Here is a 16279-nt window from a genome sequence, read left to right on the forward strand (position 1 = left end):
TAGCAATGTAAGAAATTTCCATCATCAGAATTTGGCCGACGATGGGAGGCCAGAAGAAGCGTATAATTTTTTAAAACCAAAATGTCCTGAATTAAGTCTCCAATCAATGGGCGCTAGTCCGTGGAGAAACGGCAAGACACACGAGGACAATTGTGGAAATGTTCACACGGTCATTCAGTGAAAGCGCTCAAAAAATAGACAGCATACAGAGGATGTTCAACGAAACATTTTTAGACAAAGTACTTGGGTTCTGGAAAGGTAAACTAAGAAGCTACGAACTTGAAAATGTCTTTAGACATCGCTGTCCTGAAATAACGCACGTACATTACTGTAGCCGAATTTTGCTTCCGTCTGGTCTGATATGCATCTTCCTTTCCTTGTGTGTTACGCGTATTGCAATAGCGGTCATTACCTTTCTCTTCTGTGCGGATCCTTCGCCACCAATCCTGATAATCGGCTTAAAACGTGAGACCAACAGGATCTTGAGTGGAACAGAAACACCAAGGGCCAAAAAAAAGAATAAACAGTCATAAAATCAGGAATAACATGTAACATTTATGAGCATAGGAGAAAAATGTAGCAAGTCCCACTTGTACTGTCTTAGGAATGAGGTTTGGTGACCTGTAATTAACTTTTAATCAAATTTCATGGAGGAGAAATAGGGGAAAATACACAAACCAAAGGGCAAGGCAAGGAATTAAGTATTCAGTGTTCATATAAAAAGACAGAAAACTGCATGAGAGAGTAAGAGAAGTGCTGTACTAGTGTTATGGAACAAGTTTAATTTCCGTTGAACTGGTCAATAGAAGCCAAAATGACTAAAAAAAGGATAATGGTGGTGCAGGATCTCGGAAATCAAGGTTTTTGTTAGTAAAATTTAACGCTTTAAATGATACACATTCCGAGTAAAGTTAGGTCACGTTCATTATTGAAGCTATACACCAGGAATCTAAAATTCAAATTAGAACGGAGCTAAGAAAATCCTGAAATATATAGAGCTGAGGACAGCACTTGTCAGAATGTGAGGAAAAAATGAAAAACAGATGTTCCCCTAAGCAGAGTTAGTCTAGTGCACATGCAAGGTAAAATTGTTGTACTCGTTTGTAACTTCTATACATTGCATGAAAGACTTAATAAATTCACCAAAGCTGTAACTTTTGACGAGAAAACGTCTGTTCTGTCGTCGGTCGAACTTTCTCATGTGACAAAGTACCGTCAATTTGAGTCGCTAGTAATAATGAGTAAACAATAGTTGAGATCATTATGGATAGATCACGTATGCAAGTGTTTGTCACTCGGTATTTATTGTGCATGTGACGTCATCGTAACAATGTAGTCAGATGCGCTCGATTGTTATGAATTAGCTTTGTGTCAAGTTATTAATTGGTGTAGCGTGGAAACGCTTTTAGCTAGCACATCGATTCATATGACGGTGCGGAAACTACTAAGACAAAAAGTGAGACAATAAAAGTATTCGCCCTAATATGAGCGAAAATCGGTACTAAACTGAAAATTACAAAATAATGAAAGATGTCATCTTACAAGGGAACCTCCCCATCGCACCCCCCTCAGATTTAGTTATAAGTTGGCACAGTGGATAGGGCTTGAAAAACTGAACACAGATCAACCGAGAAAACAGGAAGAAGTTGTGTGGAACTATGGAAAAATAAGCAAAATATACAAACTGAGTAGTCCATCTGCAAGATAAGCAACAGCAAGGAGAGTGTAAGTTGAGCTGTGCCGTGGTCCCGTGGTTAGCGAGAGCAGATGCGGAACAAGAGGTCCTTGGTTCAAGTCTTCCCTCGAGCGAAAAAATTATTTTCTTTATTTTCGCAAAGTTGTGATCTGTCCATTCGTTCACTGACGTCTCTGTTCACTGTAATAAGTTTAGTGCCTGTGTTTTGCGACCGCACCGCAAAATCGTGCGATTAGTAGACGAAAGGACGTGCCTCTCCAATGGGAACCGAAAGCAGTTGATCGCAAGGCCATAGTCAACCGATTCCTCCAGAGGAAAACACGTTTGATATATTCTATATGACACTGGTGACGGCATGTGCGTCACATGACAGGAATATGTTGTCAACCCACCTAACTTGTACACCTGGCGAATGGGTAAAAATATTCTCCTGCCTTGCCCTGGTTAGGTTTCCTTGTGGATGTGATAATCACTCCCAAAAAAGTGATGAAAACATAAGAGTTTGTGTACCGAGCGAGGTGGCGCAGTGGTAAGACACTGGACTCGCATTCGGGAGGACGACGGTTCAATCCCGCGTCCGGCCGTCCTGATTTAGGTTTTCCGTGATTTCCCTAAATCGCTCCAGACAAATGTCGGGATGGTTCCTTTCAAAGGGCACGGCCGACTTCCTTCCCCGTCCTTCCCTAATTCGAATAGACCGATGACCTCGCTGTCTGGTCTCCTTCCCCCACCCAACCAACCAACCATAAGAGTTTGTGACATAAATTGAAAATAAAAAATTAAATTTTCCAATCGAGGGAAGGTTTGAACCAAGGACCTTTCGCTCCGAAGTTGCTCACGCTAACCACAGGACCACGGCACTGCCACGCACAAACTGTTCTTGATGTTGCCTATCTTCAACATGGACTACTCAGTTTGTATATTTTGCTTATTTTTTCATAGTTCCACACAATTTCTTCCTGTTTTCTCCATTGATCTGTGTTCAGTTTCTTAAGGCCTATCCACTGTGCCAACTAATAACTAAATCTGAGGGGGGTGCGATGGGTAGGTTCCCTTGTTAGAGGGGGGAGAGGGGCATGTTGCAACAGGGGTGAATTCCAACATCTGCATCTTTTCGTGAAGTATCCAGGTGCTGCCATCGTGTGAGGCACCTTCGACTGCGTAATATCCTCAGTGTGATGGTCAGAGTCGGCGCGAGAAGACGTGTTTCTTTGTGTTGTCCTTCTTTGATCGAAATCGTCATTGGTGAGTAACGGTTTATACACTCCTGGAAATGGAAAAAAGAACACATTGACACCGATGTGTCAGACCCACCATACTTGCTCCGGACACTGCGAGAGGGCTGTACAAGCAATGATCACACGCACGGCACAGCGGACACACCAGGAACCGCGGTGTTGGCCATCGAATGGCGCTAGCTGCGCAGCATTTGTGCACCGCCGCCGTCAGTGTCAGCCAGTTTGCCGTGGCATACGGAGCTCCATCGCAGTCTTTAACACTGGTAGCATGCCGCGACAGCGTGGACGTGAACCGTATGTGCAGTTGACGGACTTTGAGCGAGGGAGTATAGTGGGCATGCGGGAGGCCGGGTGGACGTACCGCCGAATTGTTCAACACGTGGGGCGTGAGGTCTCCACAGTACATCGATGTTGTCGCCAGTGGTCGGCGGAAGGTGCACGTGCCCGTCGACCTGGGACCGGACCGCAGCGACGCACGGATGCACGCCAAGACCGTAGGATCCTATGCAGTGCCGTAGGGGACCGCACCGCCACTTCCCAGCAAATTAGGGACACTGTTGCTCCTGGGGAATCGGCGAGGACCATTCGCAACCGTCTCCATGAAGCTGGGCTACGGTCCCGCACACCGTTGGGCCGTCTTCCGCTCACGCCCCAACATCGTGCAGCCCGCCTCCAGTGGTGTCGCGACAGGCGTGAATGGAGGGACGAATGGAGACGTGTCGTCTTCAGCGATGAGAGTCGCTTCTGCCTTGGTGGCAATGATGGTCGTATGCGTGTTTGGCGCCGTGCAGGTGAGCGCCACAATCAGGACTGCGTACGACCGAGGCACACAGGGCCAACACCCGGCATCATGGTGTGGGGAGCGATCTCCTACACTGGCCGTACACCACTGGTGATCGTCGAGGGGACACTGAATAGTGCACGGTACATCCAAACCGTCATCGAACCCATCGTTCTACCACTCCTAGACCGGAAAGGGAACTTGCTGTTCCAACAGGACAATGCACGTCCACATGTATCCCGTGCCACCCAACGTGCTCTAGAAGGTGTAAGTCAACTACCCTGGCCAGCAAGATCTCCGGATCTGTCCCCCATTGAGCATGTTTGGGACTGGATGAAGCGTCGTCTCACGCGGTCTGCACGTCCAGCACGAACGCTGGTCCAACTGAGGCGCCAGGTGGAAATGGCATGGCAAGCCGTTCCACAGGACTACATCCAGCATCTCTACGATCGTCTCCATGGGAGAATAGCAGCCTGCATTGCTGCGAAAGGTGGATATACACTGTACTAGTGCCGACATTGTGCATGCTCTGTTGCCTGTGTCTATGTGCCTGTGGTTCTGTCAGTGTGATCATGTGATGTATCTGACCCCAGGAATGTGTCAATAAAGTTTCCCCTTCCTGGGACAATGAACTCACGGTGTTCTTATTTCAATTTCCAGGAGTGTATAATAACAAGTTCTGTGACAAACATTAGATTTCACAAGTGATAAATACACATATCAAAGAAAGTTTTGCATCACCCGAGGCAGGATTCGAACCTGCAACCGTAGTGTTCGCGCGGTACCAGACTGTAGTGCCTAGAACCGCTCGGTCACATCGCCCTCAACGCGGTACGCTCAGTGGTCAACGTTATTGTGAGATTGTACTCCTTCAGGTGTGTCTTCCGCCCTGACTTTATTTTTGTGGATGACACTGAGCGATGACGTCGAACAGCGCAGGTGGAGTAGCACTGTTAGAACGAGATTTTCGGCGATTGGACTGGCCTGCTCGTTCTCCCGACTTAAAACCCATTGAGCACGTATGCGATGCTTTCAGGAGACGTATTTCAGCACGTCCACGTGCGCGAACGACAATCCATCCGTTGCCAATGGTCACCCTAGCGAAGATATGGGCTGCAAATAGGAAAATACACTACTGGCCATTAAAATTGCTACACTACGAAGATGATGTGGTACAGACGCGAAATTTAATCGACAGGAAGAAGATGCTGTGATATGCAAGTGATTAGCTTTTCATAGCATTCACACAAGCTTGGCGCCGGTGGCGACACCTACAACGTGCTGACACGAGGATAGTTTCCAACCGGTTTCTCATACACAAACAGCAGTTGACCGGCGTTCCCTGGTGAAACGTTGTTGTGATGCCTCGTGTAAAAAGGAGAAATGCATACCATCACGTTTCCGACTTTGATAAAGGTCGTATTGTAGCCTATCGCGATTGCGGTTTATCGCATCGCGACATTGCTGCTTGCGTTGGTCGAGATCCAATGACTGTTAGCAGAGTATGGAATCGGTGGGCTCAGGAGGGTAATACGGAACGCCGTGCTGCGTCCCAACGGCCTCGTATCACTAGCAGTCGAGATGACAGGCGTCTTATCCACATGGCTGTAACGGATCGTGCAGCCACGTCTCGATCCGTGAGTCAACAGATGAGGACGTTTGCAAGACAACAACCATCTGCACGAACAGCTCGACAAAGTTTGCAGCAGCATGGACTATCAGCTCGGAGACCTTGGGTGTGGTTACCCTTCACGCTGCATCACAGACAGGAGCGCCTGCGATGGTGTACTCAACTGTCGTATCGTGTTGAAGTTGCATGGGTAGCTGTACCTGTACACGCCATCCAAGCTCAATTTGACTCAGTGCCCAGGTGTATCAAAGCCGTTATTACGGCCGGAGGTGGTTATTCTGGGTACTGATTTCTCAGGATCTATGCACGCAAATTGCGTGAAAATGTAATCACATGTCAGTTCTAGTATAATATATTTGTGCAATGAATACCGGTTTATCATCTGCATTTCTTCTTGGAGTAGCAATTTTAATGACCAGTAGTGTACATTGGGAAAAGCAATTTTTCTAAAAGGCAGAGTATTAATCCGCGGGGCCTGTGAACGAGTATCTCGAAAAGGACGAAGCTGGTCGAATGTTCACGTGCTACTGTCGTGAGCACCTATGGAATAAGGTAGAAGGACAGTGAAACTACCACTAAACGCTAAATGGTTGGACGTCCACGACTCTTCACAGAACGTGGGGTTCGAACGCTTGACTGCTCTGTAAAGTAGGCTAGATGGTGATCTGCAACATCTCTGCCGAAAGAGCACAATGATTGTGCACGCACAAGTGTTTCGGAGCACACACTTCATCGTACATTGTTGAACATCGAGCTCCACAGCAGACCACCACTATGTGTTCACATGTTGACTCAACTACGTCGTCAGTTACGATTTCAGTGGGCACCGGACCATCGGGATTCGACCGCCGATCAACGGAAAAAATGTCGGCTCATCGGGTGGATCACATTTTTGCCACACTGAGTCGGTGATCGTCTCCACAAACGCCGTCATGGAGGTGAACGGCGGCTCGAAACGTGCAGAGCGCATCGGCCGGAGGCTGATGGGAGCAGTATTATGCTATGGCAGACATTCTCTTACCCTTGCGTGGGACTTCTTGTAGTAACAGAGGACACGCAGACAACTACGAACCACGTACATCCCTTCATGCTTGACGTCTTCTCCGACAGCGATGTCATCTTTCAGCAGCATAAGTGTTCGTGTGCAAGAGTCAGAATGGTGCCACAGTGGTTTGAGCAACATTATAGCGAACTCACTTTGATGTCTCGGCGACAAAATTCGACTAATGTAAATCGTATGGATCTCATCAGGATCGCTATCGGACACCATCATAGCGTACGCAAATCAGCGGCCCGTTATTTACGCGAATTACATGAAATTTGCGCTGACATCTAATGGTACACACATCCACAAACCTACCAACAAATTGTCAGTTCCCTGATACGCAGAATCGGTGATGTATTTCGTTCTAAAGAGTGACAAACAAGCTATTAAGGAGATAGTCATAGTGTTTTGGCTCATCAGCGTATGTTTCTTGGCAGTGACACGATGCGGAAGTTATTTGCGCCCTGAAGTTTTGCACACCATTGTATTATTCATCAAAGATATGTTTGTTAGTCTTGTCAATAATTTTATCGACATGAATTGTGGTTAGGATCGATCTTTACTGCTTGGACAGGTAATTACGCTTTTGTTTTGCATAACGTATATTTATGCTAGGTTTTTTATCACTTTCATTAGTTCTCAGAATTTCATATTGTCTGGTGTTGTGTTCTATATCCACCAATTTTTTATAAGTTTTCAATTTTCTCGAAGTTTTTCGTTTTGTCGTATTTCTGTCTGTTAGTTTAGGATAATGCCTAGGAGTTCAGTCAAATGTGTCTATATCTCAGTTCCTTCTAAAATGTTCGTCTATCATTCTTTATTGCCCTGCGAAGAGCTGTAAGATCAGTATTTGCGTCTGCTGTGGGGTGTTTATTTTGTTTATAGTGCGCATTGAATGCGAAGTAGTGACAATCGACTTTTATCATTTCCTAAATTTTCATCCTGTTTGTTTTGTGAAGAGTAATTCGTAATTAGTGCAGATAATTTTGTATATACCACATTGGTTTCAATTTTGCGTCATCAACTTTATGTATCATGTTTCTTTTTAAAGTATTTTTTCTGTGAAAACTGATTTTGAGTTTGGTGTTCTGAAATGCATAATCTACTTTATCTAAGACTATTCCATGTTGTAGTAACATATTGACGTTTTCTATTTTTTGTAATGTTATTTATTCATTACTGTCGTTCTTCTCCGCCTTTGGTGAAATTGCTATGTCTTTCACGCGAGGCAAAGGTAGGAGCATATACCGGAATTTTCGTGTTGCAGGTAGAGCGGATCCACGTTGAAAGTGCGGTGGAGGGAGCCAGCGTCTTTCACCCTGTAACATAGGACCACAGTTCTGTTATTTTATTGCTAAATATATGTGAAGAACATGGTAGGAGGTGAATAATGTATTTTTATCCTTTATGAAGACATGACATGACAAAATCGTTCGTCATGTGTACGAAGGTTGCCCAGAAAGTAATGAACCGCATTTTTTTCTTCAACAATTCTTTATTGAACGTAATGAGAATTACACACACGAAAGAATGGTGTTTTATCTACACACCCTATATTTCCACGTAATCTCCATCCCGTTCTTTCGGCTTCCTACAGTGCGAAACAAGGGCGTGTATGCATTGTCGGTACCAGTCCCTCTTCGGGTGGCGGAGCCAGTGCATTGTGTGAATCACCTCCTCATCGTCCTCAAAATGTCTTTCACGAATTGCATCCTTTAATGGCCCAAACAAGTGCTCGCGGCAACATGTCAGGTGTGACAACCGTGGATGGTCTCCCCGACCGCTGCAAATCTTGGAGCTCCGCCGAACCCCCTTCTAATAACCTCACCATCCGTGCCCAGCGACTAATTGTACTTCTGTCGACAGCAGATGCTCCATAGACTCTGCACAAGCGTTTGTGAATATTCCCCACAGTTTTTTTTCTTTGCAGTGAGAAATTCAACGACGGCACGTTGCGTGTAACGTAATTCACCTATAGATGCCATTTTGAAACTGTCCTGCAGCTACGCTATCCGTCGGAAGTGACGGAAGCTTGGTGCGCTCACTCAGGAGACTTTAAATAATATGTATGTGACCAGAATGGGATTTTCACTCTCCAGCGGAGTGTGCGCTGATATAACATATACTTGACGTTTCGCATTCGTAGCATTGTTTTGGGCTGAGAAACAAAATGCAGTGCATTACTTTCTGGGCAACCCTCGTATAAACGTTCTAGGCAATGGCAACACAACGAAGGAAACCAATTTTATAGTACACATTAGTGACATAGTGCTAAATAAATAATTAAGATTACAGAAGTTCACATGCTGTCTAACTGTGAGAATTCAGTCTGGTGACCTGATGACTGCCTAAGCATCGCGACGTGGAATAAAAGACGGACTGTGTATGTTCCTGAGAGTTCTACTTCCACGACGTTTGCATGCGTGCTGTAGGACCATAATGAAGATCATAACGAACAAGAGCCCGACAAATGGCGTCCCAGATATGTTCGATGGCCGACTTATATAGGAAACTGTGGTATTCGTCGTTCTTCCAAGAAAGCTTTCACATTCGTCGTCACATTTGGTAGGACATTGCCATGCTGAAACATGGCATACACAGTGGGATGAGTCAGGAAAATACACTACTGGCCATTAAAATTGCTACATCAAGAAGAAATGCAGATGATAAATGGGTATTCATTGGACTAATATATTATACTAGAACTGACATGTGATTACATTTTCATTCAATTTGGGTGCCTAGATCCTGAGAAATCAGTACCCAGAACAACCACCTCTGGCCGTAATAACGGCCTTGATACGCCTGGGCATTGAGTCAAACAGAGCTTGGATGGCGTGTACAGGTACAGCTGCCCATGCAGCTTCAACACGATACCACAGTTCATGAAGAGTAGTGACTGGCGTATTGTGACGAGCCAGTTGCTCGGCCACCATTGACCAGACGTTTTCAGTTGGTGAGAGATCTGGAGAATGTGCTGGCCAGGGCAGCAGTCGAACATTTCCTGTATCCAGAAAGGCCCGTACAGGACCTGCATCATGCGGTCGTGCATGTATGTTTCTACCACAAGGCCATGAACAGTTTCTTTCTCCACTATTCTCCACCTAGGCCTATTCTTTTTCTGGGGCGAATTGTTTATCCACAACATGTTAAATTCTAACAGTTAGCCTTTCTTTTAACTGTTATGAGTTTCCTCAACACTTTTCACCATAGGAGCTTGTAAGTACCAAGCTCAATTTTAGAATTCTTTTTTGTACATGTGATGTAGCGTACCTCACCGCCATTTTATCTATAAGAATTGTTCCTGTACTAATAGCTTAATATTTTCTTACATTGGCTTCAAATGGTGATTATACAGTATACTGTAGACTCTCTCTCTCTCTCTCTCTCTCTGTGTCTATCCTCTCCTCTTCTCTCTCGTGTGTGTGTGTGTGTGTGTGTGTGTGTGTGTGTGTGTGTGTGTGTGTGTGTGTGCGAGCATGCGAAATAAGTGTTACCTTAGTATAAGGTGCTTCTATGAGATAACACATAGCACATTTGTAATCAGAAAATACCGTACAAACAATATTCCCCAGTTATTCTGGGACAGTGGACAGCTAAGGACAGAAAGAAGAGGAACTAGAAACTGTGTGTGAGAAGACAAGTCTGTGGACGGACACACTGAAAGACTCACTTAGGAAAGTCACAGTTTAGCGAGGCATCTGGTAAACGTCGAAGAACAGTTAATTGAATTGGAAGGTGCAATGGAGGGAAAAATTTGTTAGGGCAGTGGAAGATTGGAGTAGATAAGGTAGATTACTGGAAGGATGAGAGCAGCAGGTATGTGGAGATGAAAGGATAAATGCAAGATCGGAAGAGATGACTCAGGACTTGAGACGTTTAATGACAAAATGAAGTAACTAAGCATACTGGTCGATCATGAGCGACCAAATACGACGGCTATTCGGAAAGTAAGGTCCGATCGGTCGCGAAATGGAAGCCACAAGAAAATAAAAAATGTTTGATTTGCAACTGTTTGTTACACCTTCCAGCTACTGCTCTACATAGCTCTATCTACATTATTCCGTGGTTTATTAAGTTTTCACATTTATACTGACTCTTTGATCACCCGGTATTTGTCGTAGCGTTGTACCAACTTTTCGATAACTTTGTCATAGAAGGCACCCGTATTTGGCGGGAGACACGCGACACTGCAATTCTAAATATCTTTACGTCCTCACTGTGTTCTCAGAACGGAAAAGAGGGGCGTGACGCGATCGACAGGCATGCTAGAGACATTGCTCAACACACCTGTGCAACGCTTCATCGGATTTTCACTGTCGTTTCCATTTCGCGACCTATCGGACCTTACTTTCCGAATAGCCCTCGTACCCATAGAGGGAGACATGCTAGCTAGGAAGGAGTTGTCGTTATGGCTCACCACATGGCGGTGCAATCGAAGTGGACCATGAGCCACTTGGAAGGATTGAAGGCGAAGGAATGTGCGTACTGCACGCCGGCCAGCCAGCCCCGGAACTCCGGGCAGACGAAGGCGGCACCCGCATACGCCGCGTCCACGTGCAGCCACAGTTCTTCCTCCTCGCCTGCGCACACACAGCCGCTCAGCAACTATTTTGGACAGCATTTTATTTTCTAAATTTTGCATTTTATTTCGGACCCTGAAGCTACCAGAAATAATTCGCTCCCTTAAGTAGCACTGCAGAACACAACAGTAACGAGTGAGAAACTGTTTCCTACGCTGGCTTCCGTAACGGATGAACTATATGGCGCGGTAGTGAGTGAGTGAAATGAGGAGATGTAAACGAGCCACGCCAAAAGTTCTGCCAAGCGATCTGTTCAAATGTGTGTGAAATCTTATGGGCTGGCTCTGAGAGCTATGGGAATTAACATCTGAGGTCATCAGTCTCCTAGAATTTAGAACTACTTAAACCTAACTAACCGAAGGACATCACACACATCCATGCCCGAGGCAGGATTCGAACCTGCGACCGTAGCGGTCGCGCGGTTCCGGACTGTAGCGCCTAGAACCGCTCGGCCACTCTGGCCGGCCGAATGTAACTGTCGTTAAAGTTTTGATACCACATTACTACGACGCAGTAAACTAGTTAAAACTGAAAAAAAAGTGAAAATTAGTCAGCTACCTATTACATTCGAAAAGCCACAAAGTTGTACGAAGCATCGAGATTTCCGCTGCGCGTCAACCTAGTCAGTCAGCGATAGACTGCAATCTGAGTCTATTCTTTGCAATAGTTGTCTTAACCAGTCCCACGATTTTTAGTAACTTATGTGATGAATTGTTTAATTGTAAACTGTTTTACAGTGGTGATCAGTAAATACACCGTAATGCAATCCCGAGATTTACTTCAGACAGATTAGCTACCCACACACCCAGTTATAGCGACTCAGGTCACCTGCTTTCATCTCCAAACAAATCCAGTACGCTACAAGAACAGCTTTAACGGACTACATCAATGAGAGCAATATGGAGAACAGGCAGGAGGAAGTCCTACGCGTCAGTTCATTAAGGCAATCCAGGAAAGAGTTAAATTTTGCAGTCTCGAGTGAGAAGGAAACACCAGTTGTACCGCATGTCAAAAATGGTTCAAATGGCTCCGAGCACTATGGGACTCAACATCTGAGGTCACCAGTCCCCTAGAACTTAGAACTACTTAAACCTAATCAACCTAAGGACATCACACACTTCCATGCCCGAGGCAGGATTCGAACCCGTGACCGTAGCTGTCGCGCGGTTCCAGACTGAAGCGCCTAGAACGCTCGTCCGCAACGGCCGCCTACTGCGTGTCGCCTGCACCACTTTCGGCGGACTATTGGCTAAACTGAAAACAATTTATGGAGATTTGGTAGCACGAGGAAATCTTGCAACCTCTATCACTTTAGGACACCTGCATCTTCATTTAAAAACGGCAGTGTACAGCTACCATCCACGCGAATGTTGAATAGAAGACCACAGTACGTTACTAGGCTTGGTACCGTTGAAGTTGGCTGCTGTAGCCTTCCTCTGACCTTCGAACTAACCTACCCAGCCACACATAGAGGAAACTGCAGTTTATGTGGACTCCGAGCCACGGGCAGCTCGACATTTTTCAAATTAAAAATATTGCTAGAGGTGAAAGAAGTGATAAGTGAGACATACAAATCCTAGAAATGACAGGGGGTCAACTCCGAGGCCTTTGGTTTTCTAGTCTGGCACTTCACCACTAGCTTTTAATTATTTTAGCGCCTGCTTTCTCAAACACAGCCCCTCTTACGCTCACCAAAATATCTTCTTCGGCAGAAGTTCTGTGTTTGGACATTTTTTCCTCTCAGAATATTTCTTTTCCGAATCAATCAAGATGAAATAAAAATTAGGTTACGGTTCTCTGTGAATTAAATGTCTTCTGCGAATGTGGTCCGTGTGGGGCATTTAACTTATCCACCTACCTCCTAATTCGGCAGTGGTTTCTTCCAGTAACGTTAAAAGTACAAAATACAACGTGTCTACGGAAAATAAATCAGCCGTGGTGGCTAGACCAGTCACAGGTCCGCATAATCCCGCCCTGCCTGGCATCCACCTGTTTCGTGTGCTGAGTCGGCACGTTCAGCGATGCTGCAGCGTGTAAAACTCACCTGCTCCGCTTTCACTGCACAAGTTCTGTCGTTGCGCTCCTTCTGCTGACAGTACACATTGAATGCAATGTTAGGCTGCAGAAGAAACTGGTTGGCCAACAAATGAATACAAAACTCGTCTCGTAAAAGCAGATTATACAGGACGAACATTAATAAAACCGAAAAAAATGCAGGGCCGAATCCCTGACAGGAAACGGAGGAAAAAAGGTCCTTCGAACATGTGTCTGGTAATGTATCGATGTCACAGTAGATGACGAATGACAGTTCCTCTGACCACGTGCCGTGTAGTCATTGTGTGTTGCAGACCGTGTGATTGATTCAGCGTACTGTAAGAAGGAGAATGGTCAGGTATTCATGTTGGGAAGAAGTCGAGATGGTGTTTGGTTCAAATGGCTCTGAGCTCTACGGGACTTAACATCTGAGCTCATAAGTCCCCTATAACTTAGAACTACTTAAACCTAACTAACCTAAGGACATGACACACATCCATACCCAAGGTGGGATTCGAACCTGCGACGTAGCAGTCACGCGGTTCCGGACTGAAGCGCCTAGAGCCGCTCGGCCACCGCGGCCGGCGAGAGATGGTGTTTGCGAGCGGACAAGCAAATGTAAACGGTCGAGAAGCAGCAGGGCTATACCAAAGCAAGTACCATTGCAGACACCAATTGCATCACACAAAATTTCAAGCCCTTTTTGGTGATCAGGGCTCCTTTCAGACAGGCGAAAGTGCAGGGAGGTGACTGACTGTGCATAAACCAGATTTGGAGGGCCAGGTTCTCCAAGATATTGAGACGAACTCTTGTACATGCTCCAGGCAAGTGGCCCGCCAACTTGGTATAAGCCAAAGTACGTTTATGTGTATTCTGTACGATAACATGACAGCCGCTACTATCCCTACAACCTACAACGAGTGCAAGTATTATCAGCAGCGGATTTCCCTCTACGGAAAAAATTCTGTCGATGGTTTTTGCACTAGCGCATCACAACTATGGGATTTCTGTCCTCAGTCATCTTTACAATACGCTGCGTCAATAACACAGCTTGCAACGGTATCTACCGTGGCAACTTTATACAGTAAATGCCAGCATATTGAAATACTGCTTAGCACCTTTCACCAAAGACCCTCCACTCCTGTCACATTTACCCACGCACTCTCGGCCATAAGGCCAACTAGGATTATCTTCTCTGAGACCATGGGGTGTCCCTATTTTCAACCTGCGTCTTACTTTTTGATATCGCCGGAAGTGTATCCATATACCAACTTTCTAGAAAGTCCAAGTAGCCACTTTAGCCCCTCTTGGTGTATCTTCCGCCCACGTCAACGTCCTTGCTGCCTGGACGACCATTTCTTCTTTCGCCTTTGGGAACAATGGAAAACGTGGCTGCCTTGAAGCTCCCTGAATACCGCTGCTACGCTAGATTTAAAATGTATATAAATCAAACCATACGTTCGATTTGTACTCGGATCGTGTCAGTTAATTGAAAATGTTTCTACTGCTTATTTTCCAACCTTGTACACAGTAATTTATTCCTCACCTTAACTTACGTTATTGCGTAATACTATGCTCGGCAACGAGCGTGGTCAGGGAAATGAAATCTCACTGCCACGTCTCAGGCTGAATAAAGGCAGTCTCTCTTGATGTATGGAATTCTTTGCAAAGCTTGGAGTCTGAAATTATGTGTGAAACTAAAATTTTTCGGTCAAATAAAAAATTCTGTCAAACCTACAACCGTATAGTGAATTGCGATCTTCTGGTAAAAGCTAAAGCTAATGTCTTCTTTCAAGCTTCTAGTAAAATAAACTTTAACCAACTAATAACTCTGGTAAGGTCTCATTCCATTCGTTTCTCTTTGTGTTTGGCGCTGTCGTGCGTTTATGGTCCTCTTTTGAGACATTCTGCCCTACAGTGAAATAAGTACCATATGTTAACGTATGGTAATGTCAATAACAGTCACGGTAAAGCCTAACCTACAGCATAAATTTTTGGACCTACCATTAGAATAAAGAATAACAGACATCAGTTTGAAATCTATCGGAAGCCTACCACAACACATACTACAATCCACAGCTCCTCTTGTCACCCCACAACCCACAAAATGGCAGCATTCCAGTACATGATGAATGGAGCTATCCATTTACTACTCTCTGTAGACAAATGTGAACAAGAAATTGAAATAATAAAACCAACAGCTATTGCAAATGGTTACAACAGCTCCATAGTAGACACCGTAAAACACTCAATACCGGCAAAGCAACCACATCACAAAAACCAAAAAGAAAAAAAAACTTCTTCCATATAATCCCCTTTCTAGGTAATATTTAATATCAGATCGCCGATGTCTTCAAACTAAAAGGCATAAGCATATCCTTTACCACAGATAACAGGCTTGGACAGAAGTTACCCCGCAACATCAGCACACGAAACCCACTTCATGACAGAGGTGAGTGCAAAATTAAATGTTTGGATTGTGACTGCTTCTACATAGGCCAGACAGGCAGATCATTTGAGCTTAGATTCAAACAACACATGTCAGCACTAAAAAACAAAAAATACCACACATCAGCAATAGCCAACCACCTACATGAAACAAAGCACCAGGTTAACAACACAAGTATCAAGAGCCTACAGATCCAACCATAGGCGAAAGACTCCGCCACACACCGCTGAGTGGCTTGCGGAGTATAAATGCAGATGGAAATGTAGAATCACTGCAAGTATTAAAACTCCAAACAAAACTACCTGACTCCATCTCAAATAACAAAAATTACAACATTTACGATAGTATCATCTCTGTTTTCAAGAACTGCCTACGTTATTAAATTTTCAATGCACACACACACACACACACACATACACACACACACACACACTCACACTCACAGACACACCTTAATATTTACCGTAAATATTTAGTTATGTTACCATGATACCCTCAAATGTACGAGGGATTTACCTTTCTTACAAATACATCATAACACCAACAGCTTTACCCCCTGTCAGAATGAAACTATTTGTATATTAGCCGCTGGCACAAATTGTACATCCATCTGCATATTTTAAAGCATTAAACAATGTATTACCCCAGCCTTAAGGCAGTTATTAAATGTAGCATATATAACTTAAGACCCCCGCTTTATAAAGTTTGCTCTCATCCAGTCACTCCTTCCACCCTCTCTCTCTATCTCACTTTCTCATTCTCTTCCTCTCCCTCTGCCTCCAGCCTTTCATATCTACCTGTGCATCCCAATCAAAATTATTAT

The 16279-nt window shown here is 44.8% G+C and overlaps 1 protein-coding gene across 1 annotated transcript in view; it reads right to left on the reverse strand.

The window, feature by feature from the left end:
- Positions 1 to 16279, reverse strand: part of LOC124555426 (histidine decarboxylase) — a 387573-nt gene that overhangs the window by 78808 nt on the left and 292486 nt on the right. The window contains exons 9-10 of the mRNA XM_047129330.1: positions 10811 to 10973; positions 7639 to 7709 (exon numbers count right to left, since the gene is read on the reverse strand). Coding sequence (XP_046985286.1) covers positions 7639 to 7709; positions 10811 to 10973 — 234 coding nt within the window. The remainder of the gene's footprint in view (positions 1 to 7638; positions 7710 to 10810; positions 10974 to 16279) is intronic.

This window comes from Schistocerca americana, chromosome X (assembly GCF_021461395.2).
Source record: "Schistocerca americana isolate TAMUIC-IGC-003095 chromosome X, iqSchAmer2.1, whole genome shotgun sequence".
In the NCBI taxonomy this organism is placed as follows: Eukaryota; Metazoa; Arthropoda; class Insecta; order Orthoptera; family Acrididae; genus Schistocerca; species Schistocerca americana.